Below are 10,450 nucleotides of genomic sequence, written 5' to 3'. Positions count from 1 at the left end.
CGTGCCGAGCCCCGTTCCGGCAGGACGCTGCGCGGGGTCCCTGCCCCGCTGCTGTGGGAGGGGGTGCCCGGGGGCGCACGCCTGCCCTGGTCCATGAGCACCTTCCCGAGCAGGCTCCAGGCGGAACCGCCTCTCCCCCTGCACACCCCCGTACCATTTTTTTTGCACTTTTGTGGCATTGACTGTGTAACAGCTGTGTGCAGTTGGTTGATCTTACACAGGAGCTAAGTGAAGATGTGATGCTTATCCATCACAGCAATAAAAAGTATTTTTAAAAAGCTAACTATCTTCCGGCTGGTTCCCCTCCCCAGGTCACAGCTGGGGAGATTAGAAGTAGCCTGGGGGCAGGAGTCGTTAATGCTCAGGTGAAGAGTTGTTTGTACGGCCAAGGCTCCTGAGCCTGAATCCAGTCTCCTAATATTTGTTAGTGTTGAAACTAGAAAAGACCAGATGTTTCAGTCAGTGTGGGTTGACTGGAAGGGGTCGAGTAGGGATAGACACGTAAAGACATCTCTGTCCACAAAACTGTAGGACGGTGTCCTAGAATGACCCAGGCGGCACCTGGCTGCAGCACCGCGCAGGTGTTAACCGTTGCTTGCTCACATGCTGAATGCTGCGGCTTAGTGCAGCCACGAACCCGCCACTTCATTTAGAAATATTAGCTTAAACTAGGACTTCTGAGCCAAGGTGGTGTAAGGTTTGATTCAGAAGGGTGTGCACTTGCTCTCCTGGGTTAATGTTTAAATATATAAATAAATTTGAGAAATGTTTTCTGACTGAATGCTGCAATCTTGTGCTAATGGGCGAGATTGAAAGTGAAATGGATTTTCATGATCCGAGCCAAGGAGAACAAGTGGTATATAATTAAAAAATCTGAGGCTAATTTGTTTTTAAAGTCTCTAAAATGTTTTTAATTGGAGTCTAGCTTTTAAATTACTTGGATAATGCTTGAGAGTGTTATTTGTACCTTCTATGTCATCTGCATTTTTGTTTTGTCTTTGATTTGTTTGTTTCTTCTCCAAATCCTCACAAATGCTCTTGTAGAGGATTTATATTGGCTTGGCTTTTTGGGGGTAGCCTAGAGCTTTCCATTCTAAAATAGTCATGAGAGCTTTTTGGCGATTGTATGACCATTGAGGTAACACCTCTTGGCTCTGCACTGCACAGACGGATGGAAGGGGACCCTGTCTGTCCTGCTCACGTTAAGACAAATGGTATCAGGAGGTAGTCAGAGACACTGAGAGTAAGATAAATAATCAATCAGTGGAGCCAGGAATTGAATGCAAACCGCTAGTATACCAACCACCAGATTATGCTGCCCTTCATGATGGTCACTAATTTTTTCCAATAGAAATTTCAACCTCTTTTTTTATTCTGTGTGACTTTTCACGTATCCTCATATAGCTGCACGCATGTTGTGTGTTGGTGGTCTTGTTTTGAAAATTTTACTAGTCCGTGTCCGTTCTCAAAGCGATCATTCCCTTCCTTTCCCTTGTCCTTTAAACCCAGGCTCTTCCTCCCATTGAATTATTTGCATGTAACCTCAATATCTAATGGATTTCAGTGTAAGCATATTATTTCTGTATGTTGTTTACACCAAGCCTATTAAAATTCAGTTGTCTTCCCAAAATATAAAATGATTGTCTCCAAAGTCACTTGGTGCAAAGTGGTGCTTTATTTTATTTTGTCTCTTCCTCTCAGCAAAAACTTCTGCATTTTTCCTTTGGGAAAATTTAGTGGTGTTTGCTTTTTCTCAGATGGACTTTCAATTCCCACTGGTAAAGAGTGTGTTTTGTTGGCTCTAATAGAAAGGAGGACGTGTGATGTGTTTTGAAAATTTAACTCTACCGAGATTCATGCTGAGGCTGCTTATAAGTTCACGTTTCAAACATTTATCTCTCTCTGCAGGAAAATCTGTTGTGACAAGCAGACTCATAAAACAGGCTTTTCTCTGGCCATTTCCTTCTACCTACTGAAATGGAGGGGTTTTGCCATTTCTGGATGTAAACACAGCATTCTTTCTAGCTGTGAAACAAACGGGGTAACAATAAGCTTAGCAGTTTCACCCTGAAAAATTTCAGAGCCCTTCAGAAATGCACTTGCTCATCTTTCAACTAAAATGCAGCCACTTCTGAGCAGAAATATAGTCCTTATTTAACAGGTTGCATTTACACCGCCCAGTTCTTCATCGAGAGTAACAAAGACTCAGTGCCGCAGGAGCAATCAATAAATGAGATGAACAGTAACTGCACAAGCTAAAGGCACGGATGCTGGACATAAGGTTTTCTCCTTTGAGAAAATAATGCTGTGGGTTTTAACTGTGGTCCTGGTTATTCCAGTATTTTATGAGCGCTGTTCTTTGCCTCCGACGCTGCATTGTCCCTGTGGTGCTGCTTCAGCGTCCCATCCTGATGGACGGTTGGGGAAAGCGGTGCAGCCTGTGTTCTGGAGGAGTGGTGCTGGTTTGAAAGGTCATTCCTAACCCTGAAGGTTGCAGCTAAGTTGAGATGTGCTGGGTCAGCCCTGGTCAGAAGTCCACCATTGTGACAGTTTAGCAAAATCATAGTAAGGCAAGTCCTGACTGTCTGTGCTCATTGGAGTGGACCAGGAACTCAACAGAGGGATGGAAAAGGCAATGCCTGTGGGTCTCTTCCAGCCCTCTGCTTGTGAATAAGTTAGTATACGGTTAGTGCATGTTGTGTCTTAGTAGTTTTAATTTTCTTGATCTCTTATACCAGCAGGTTGCTGCAAAATTGGAGTTTATTTCCATTTTTAAAGCTTCTTTATAATGAAAATTTTAAAAATTAAAGTCATTTCACTTGTGTTTTTTCTTTAGTGAAACTTATTAAATAATCCATGTGTTATGACTTACATTTGGTGTTTGACTGCTTCTGAAAGTTTTGGCCGTTGTAGGATGTAGGAGAAAGTCAGAGCAGTGAGCCGTTATAACATCCTGCAAAGGCTTACCAGCCTCTGTCCGAGGAGCTTGCTTTGCTTTGCCTGGGTAATGCTGCCACCAGGATATTCTTCACTCCTCACATGCCAAGATCTTTACTTGGGTAGACGGAGCTTTCCCATCCTTGCTGTCCCGTGGTTGGTAAACATGGTGCACATGGAGCCTCTTACCTTTTCCAGGGAGAGCAGAACATCTTCTGAGCCTGTCGCCGAGGCCTGTTGGAGCTCCCTGTGGTTCCCTCGGTGCAGTGCTGCTGGTTCATGGACAGACTGAAACGCACAGAAGTTGATGCACTTGCTGCTTTTCTGCATGCTTGTTCCACCTGGCAGGTGGTACCTGCCTGGTTAAGAGGGGTAGGTCCTGTATCGATCTTACGAAGGAGGCTCAGAGAAGGGCAGACGTTTCCAAGGGAGTGGAGGGAGCCTGTGTCGCACCTCGGCTGAAACGCTGCCGCCTCCCTCCTGCCGGAGCGCGTTTCTCTGCGGGCGTCTCTCTGCGAGCAGTGATGGCTCCGGCTGGAGGAGGCAGCCCTCCGCCCCTGGCACAAGCAGCAGCGCGGTGGGCTGAATGGATTTCTTTACCTGCGCAGGTGGATGGGTGACCGCAGCGGGGCGGGCTGTTGATGTTTCTCTTAATGAGATTAATTTGCAGTTTGGTCAGGTCCGCTGGTATCTGCAAGTGGGTGTCTGTGTAGGCTTGTGCTCGAAAGCTTCATTGACAAGTGCGTCCCCAGAACACAGAGACACAACAGCATAATTCCCTACAAAGAAAGCTGCATGAAATTGCAAGGGAAAAAAAAAAAAAAAAGAAAAAAGGCTTGTGTTCCATTTGATCAGAAACATTTGATTTAGCTCCTTGCCTGGAGCGTCCCTGAATTACGCGGCAGTGAGGAATGACGTGGGATTGAAGAACACTGCATTACAGCTTTTGAATCTTTGCATCTACTGTCTATGGCTTGAAAATGTTTTCTAATAACATTCACTCAGTCTCCAGAAAATATGCAAAGGTTGCTCTGTATTTGGTGGCAGTTGGGAACCGATGCAGATGCTTGCCTGGTCTGTACTGCTTTGCTCTGGAGGTCCTGGGTTCAAAGTCTGCCGACAGCCTGGCCGTATGGGGCTGCTGTATAAAAAGTAGGGTTTGTTATTGCACCTGCAACCTTTTTTCTTTCTAATTTTTTATACACTTTGTTTTTTTTTGTTTCTGGGTTACAGACTGGGATCTAAATAACATGCTGAGCTAATAAAGACTAATGAGTGGGGTCCGCCTGGGAAATGTGTGGCAGCGGGGAATTGGCCCCCAAGCTCCAGAGCTCTTGGTCCTGGTAAATGACTCTTCTTCCTCCCTGTCATCAGGAACTGAATTCCAGTTACAGTCCTCTGGGGAGCTGAGACTGAAATCACAGTCTGCTGTCCTGAATGGTGCCCGAATTCACGGCTGTGAACTTGAGTAATATGTGCATGACTTACCCTGGTGCAGCTCTCTCGTGCTTCCTCTTCTGTCCACCTTAATGCTAGCGGCACTCAGAGGTACTTCTTCCCTTTAGTAAATCAGGCCTGTCATTTAGTAGATAAAGTAGATCCAGTGAAATCGGAACAGCTTGTAAAGGTTGGGTCACTGTCCTTCTTTCACAGATGGGTCAGCCAGGGCTCAGAGGTGACCTGGCTTGGAGGCTGTGGATGGTACTGTCTCTGCTTCTACTCCAAGCTGTGTTTGCCGGAACTTGCTGCCTCCACGTGTGAAAATGCAGGTCAGGGTCTGAGCTGGAATTCAAACAGACAGAGCTGCCCTGTCCCCTTCCCTTTGCTGAGCGGTGCTCTGCCTCGGTGCTGTTATCTAGATGATTTCAAACCTCTAGGTGAGGTTTGGAACAAGTTTTGTTGGGTTCCTGCCAGGGCAAACAGACATCAAGCTTGTAAATCAACAGTGATGCAAATAAAAAGGTGAAAAGAGGACTGCTGGATAGACAGGATTATCCAGACAGTTCCTGTGTGAGATCCCATCCATGAGACCTTCTCACACCCTTGCTTCTTTCTTGATATCTTCTTACTCCCCCACCTCCCACTGCTTTACTGTAAAGTCCAAAGTTCTGATAGCCATGTCAGAAATGCCACAGGAAAGAAACAAATTGCCTTGTTCGGAGTTGATATTGTCAAGCTTCAGTATGTGAACAGTGAGCCAGGCTTTATAAAGTGCAAAAGACTTGCTTTGAAGTCCTCAGATATAAAACATGTTCTACTTTCAGAGCCTCTTACACGTTTGCTTTTTCTCCCCCCAATGCTTTCTTTGCAACCCAGAGGGCTCCTGTTTGAGGAGAAGCCCAAATTCTGTAGCTCAAGTTGATGCAGAATGTGGGGCGAGGAGAACGCCATGTGTTGAACGGCTCGTGCAGCAAGTGCCGGAGCCGCGGACTGCCGCCAGCCGGGGCGGGGGCGTAGGAGTGGGCATGGAGGCCTCAAGAGGATTACCGGGGGAAGGCATGCTTGATTACAGCATCCAGAATTGTCCTCGCAAATGATGTTACTGGAGGAGGAAGCTTTGCAAACTGGAGAAGGCACCTTCGTAGGCAGCTGCCACCATTGAGCATTGCATCTGCAGCTTCTCCTGGTTCCAGCGCTGAGTGCGAGGGCTTAAAACCTTTGGACCTGTCGGCGCTGTGAAGAAGCGGTAACCCGGCTAGCCTTAACCTGGTTATCTCGGGTACCAGCTGCAGGCTAACGAGATCTGAGTGCGCAGTTGCCAGCCCTCCTGGGAAGCGTGGGTGGAGGTCTCCCGGGAGTGTAGACGTAGCCCGTGCGGTGGGCTGGTGGTGACCATTGCTGTGCGGCTCGTGGTGGTGCTCCGGTCGGACCAAGCTGATATACAGCCCGTGTTGCTGAGCGTCTTGGTAAAGAGTAGCCACACAGTGATTACCCGTCAGATAATTCACTATCTGTTGGATTCCAGGACTGCTGTAAATATTGTTTTCAAGTTAAAAAAAAAAAAAAAAGTGGGAAGAAGAGAATATCTTGTTAAATCTTCTGCCACAGTAGCTCTTACTTTCTTATATTGAAAGGGATGCGGCATTTATTTAGGTAGAGTGTCCTAACCCTGTAATTATAGCTCACAAATGAGAGAAACCAAAAATGATTGTGGATTTGTATCTGGAAGGGCTCCATGGCCAGGAAGGAATGAGTGTCTGATAAATGAGCTGTTTGAGGCAAATAGGTCTCATCTGGTATGAGGCTGAGGAAGCCGTTGGGGGAGGAATAAGCTAGCAGATGAATGGAGGGTAACTGCAGCCTCTTTTCAAGAGCCTAGTTGTAAAATTTGTCTGTTTTCTTCCTTAATTTTGAAAGTCAGTAATCTGCAATGAATTCCCTCTGGAGCTTTGATACATCAGCCTTGAAACTGGAAAGGAACTTTGTTTTAAATCATTAATAAGTGTGATAAATATAATTTTATTTGCTGTAATTCTTCATTTCTGTCTAGAAGTGAAAACTGAAGGCACTGTCTTCTCTATAGGTACTGTGTTATTTTTGTATAGTGTCTGTTGCAGCAGAGCTTTGAGAGCATCATTTGTAATTGCTGTGGCATGTAAAGTCCCCAAACAGGGGAAAGGCTGCTGTAAACCTCTCTTGGGATATGCGCCTGTGTATCTCAGGGATTCTTTGTGCTTGAAAAAGAGCAGAACGCCACAAGTGGAAAGAGGACATGGCAATATGTAATCTTGTTTCACGAGCAGAAGTAACTGTACACAGGAAGGCCGGGGCTGAATCTCATAAAAAGTTTTGCACAGCCCTTTGGAACTTCTGCTGAAGAAGTTCTCCGGAGGGCACTCCAAACCTGTCCTTGTTCTGCCAGAGGTTCCCTCATCCCATGAAAAGCTGCTCAGGTTTGTCCTTCCTCTCCCTTCTTAGATGCTTTTATCCTCCCTTCCCTGCAAAGAGTAACTTGCGTGAGTTGTTAGTCTTCTGGCGATGGGGACAGGGCAAGCAAAGGTTGAAACTGAAACTCCCAAGTGCTGTGCTGGTTTGTGTTGGATCTTACAATCACTTCTCTTTATTTATTTTAGGTAAAGCAGATCATGGAAGAAGCTGTCACCCGGAAATTTGTACATGAAGACAGCAGTCACATCATCGCCTTATGTGGTAAATGACACACAAAAGACCTAACACTACATAATCTTATTTTTCCCATAGAAACGTGCTTTCTCTGCTGGTAATGCAGGGATTTAAGCGTTAGATACTATGGAGTTCAGGCCCATTCACCTTTTCTTTACATTTGCTACATCTGCCTGTAGATTACAAATAAGAAGGTAACTCTTATTAAAATGGCATCCAAAATAAATACCAAGCCAAAACAATAAGGTGATTTACTAGGAAGCACTAGTAGGTTAAAAAATATGTATTAGGAGATAAGATACAACCCAGAGAATAACTGCCAAAGAATGAAGTTTTCACAGTCATGGGTTATGATCTGGCAGCTGCCTTCCAGCTGAAAGTACTTTGTTCCGTCAGTTGTCTCAATGTATTTGAAGAATAAAGTGTCTCATTTTGAGTATAGGTGACAAAATCCAGCCCCAAAAGGCATTGAAAGAGCTGTTGCCTCTTTTAAAAGAAGAGAAACAATGGAAATCTGAGTGACTTGCCAGCCTCATGCCACCAGCCAACTGGTGTTTCAGATCTTCACAACACTTCTCTGCTCTCTACTCTGCACCGAATGCTGTATTACAGAGATGGTGCGTTTGAGAGAAGGAGCTCTAGGCTTTGACATTGTGGGCATTCTTCTATATTTTTTAATAGAATCAGCAAGCCATTATGTTGGTGACTTTTCCTCATTACTGTGTTTTGGAAGTTGCATTACCAAGAATTAGCAAGAAAATAAAATTTCGTTGGAGATAACATCGTGTATACCAAGGGCAGCTGGTGTTTCAGAGCTCTGTGAATTGATCAAAGTCTGAATAAATTCTAAAATTTGGTGGTGGTTTGCCGGTCCCTGCAGACTTAGACTGATGGGTGTGTGTTGTGATGATGGAGTGAAGCAGACCCTGGGTGGGTGGGTGGGTGGATGAAGGATGGTCCAGTGCTGGATTCTCAGTAGAGGTCAGCTCCCAAAACTTCACACCAAATACTGCTTTGGAGATTTAGCCACTTCATTCAGTGCCTGAGAAGGAACTGTTGAATGCTGGTTCAACAGTTCTGAAATCTAGCCCTTAATTTACTAGAGCCAATAAAAATTTAACACAATTCATCAGACTTCAATGTGGAGAGACATCACAGCAAGAATACTGCTGAGAATTAAAGCTGTGTATAATTGTAAATATGTACGTTGGCCTGTGAATTCTTGGCCACTTTCTCTTCGTGCTTCAAATTGAAGACTTAAGTGGGAGCGATGCAGAGAATGATTGGAGAACAGCCATCCTCTAAACACTTCTGTATTTCAGAGAACGGAGCATTTGCAGCCAAGCGTACCCAGTTATGTATTGATGACAGTGGAGAGGTTAAGAAGAGTGGAAGTTAGATCTGGCCGTGGAGATAATTAGACTGTTTAGACAAAGAAGTATTGACAAGTGTTACTGAAAGCCAAAGTCAGAGAACAGTAACCTTTTCCTGTGGCAGTGTTGAAATTCCAACTTGCTTTGCTGTGCGCAGTTGTCGTGTATGCAAGGCTAATCTTTCACTGGCCTGCTTGCTGTTTCCAAGTTATCTTTTACTTACAGCTTAGGAGAATTTATTCATCCCTACATATTCAGTGCAGGAACGCAAGATTTGGCCATGTTTTCTGGCTATTAATATAGACTGTAGCAGTTTCCTCCATTTAGGTTGCAGTTATGTTAAATATTCCCCTTTTATGTACTGTATATTTGTACTATACAGAGGAGAAAAAATGAGGAAAATGGTCCCAAGATAGGAGCAGGTGAAGGAGCGCTGAGCCCGTGCCCTTGCTGCGGACCGCCTGTTTGATCTGGAGAGCTCCGAGTGTTGTGTGTCTGTTCTCTGTCTTTGAAATTATATTCTGCAAGACGTGCTGCAGCGTTGATGTAAGGGGTAGTGGGGCGGCAGCTATTTCTGTTAGAATCTGCTCGGCCAAAATTAGGAATACTGTAGCATCTTCTTAATATTTCTCCCTTCCTCCCACTGTGATTCCAGTTGGTTTTGTGTTCTGAATTCTGTAGAGTCTGAAGAACTAATAACTCTCCATGAGATGCCTTATTATTGCCCAGCAATCCTGAGGAAGTATTCCAACCTGCAGCTGCTTTGAATGTAGGACTTAATTAACTCTAAACCAGAAGTAGGTGAAGCTGAATGTTCTGCTAGCACTTCAGCTAATTGAATGGAGAAACCATTTCCAGTGGATTTGGCTAACAGCTCCTGGCTGGGGCTCTCCTGCCTGTGCAGTTCTCTTCCCTCCCCCACTACAGTTTCGTGTGCCTCTTCAAGAGGTTTTTCCCTTCTATTTAAAATTGGATTGGCTCAGTACATGAGTCACTTTCAGTGAATCTTTGTTATAAATATAGAATTCTCATGAATCATTTTACTCTCCTGCAAGGCTGAGTTTAGCAGGAGTCTCTTAAATACATGGTAGTTGATTTTCAGGGCCTGTCTGCATCAGTAACCGAAAATTTCCTAGCTCTCCTAGGCCCTAAATGGCCGAAGGTGCCAATTCAGTAGTGTGTACCACCCTTCCCACACCCTTGGGTGCCTCTCTGTTATAGTACGCGGAGTTTGTAAGGACGAGAAACTCCAAGGCTGAGATGGCAGACTCAACGTTCACCGTTCAGCCCCACGTTCAGCAGAGCTCAGGTGCATCACCTGTTCAACAGAAGGAGGGTTTTCATGTAAGATGACTGCAGGGCATTGAGTCTGAGTGGGTTTCCTCACAGTCTGGCCAGCCCTTGAAATGCATCTCCGTGGTCCTGGATTCAATCTGTAGGATGTGGTTGGACAGAAGAGCAGCTCATGTTGTGTAGGGTTCATTTGCAAGTCTAGAGGAGCTTGTATGGGATTTGACTCTGTGGAGATATGTGGGTGTCCGATGGGTCGGAGTGCCCCTTTCCTGCTCCAAGATCACCCTAATGAGACCACAGAAAACGTGTGTGTTGAGATAGGAGACGCGGTCTCTGCACTGCCGCCTGACCTGGTGAGCGTAGGGGATGGAGCAGTTAGCTCACCTTTGCACGCTCCTGAAGAAAATGCCGTTCTCCAGCGCCGGGGCAGCTCCATGCCACCCGTGCTGGCCCCTGGGGGAGCAGTGCCTCTGTGCCGGTTGGTTCTGCTCATCCAGTGGGAGAGATTTGCTGTAGCCACGATGACTCTGCTTACATCTATAGTCTTCACCTCTGGGATCTAAGGGAAGGAAAGCAGTGCTGACGTTTTCATCCTTGTGGGGAAGCGATGAATGCAGATGTGTTTGTATTTGTTCTCAACCCAGTTTATAACCTAGTTACATTCCAGCTACTCCTTCATCCTATCTGATTTCTAAGGGATCTAGCTCTGTGATTCAGCGCTGTAG

At 45.4% G+C, this 10,450-nt stretch overlaps 1 protein-coding gene across 1 annotated transcript in view; it reads left to right on the top strand.

Moving 5' to 3' along the window:
- The first annotated feature begins 6,915 nt into the window (after window positions 1–6,915).
- Window positions 6,916–10,450, top strand: part of SGSM2 (small G protein signaling modulator 2) — a 53,377-nt gene continuing 49,842 nt past the window's right edge. Inside the window, exons 1-2 of the mRNA XM_009881477.1 lie at window positions 6,916–6,936; window positions 7,011–7,086. Coding sequence (XP_009879779.1) covers window positions 6,916–6,936; window positions 7,011–7,086 — 97 coding nt within the window. The remainder of the gene's footprint in view (window positions 6,937–7,010; window positions 7,087–10,450) is intronic.

This window comes from Charadrius vociferus, unplaced genomic scaffold, assembly GCF_000708025.1.
Source record: "Charadrius vociferus isolate BGI_N301 unplaced genomic scaffold, ASM70802v2 scaffold323, whole genome shotgun sequence".
Classification (NCBI taxonomy): domain Eukaryota; kingdom Metazoa; phylum Chordata; class Aves; order Charadriiformes; family Charadriidae; genus Charadrius; species Charadrius vociferus.
This window is presented reverse-complemented; position numbering and strand designations above follow the sequence as displayed.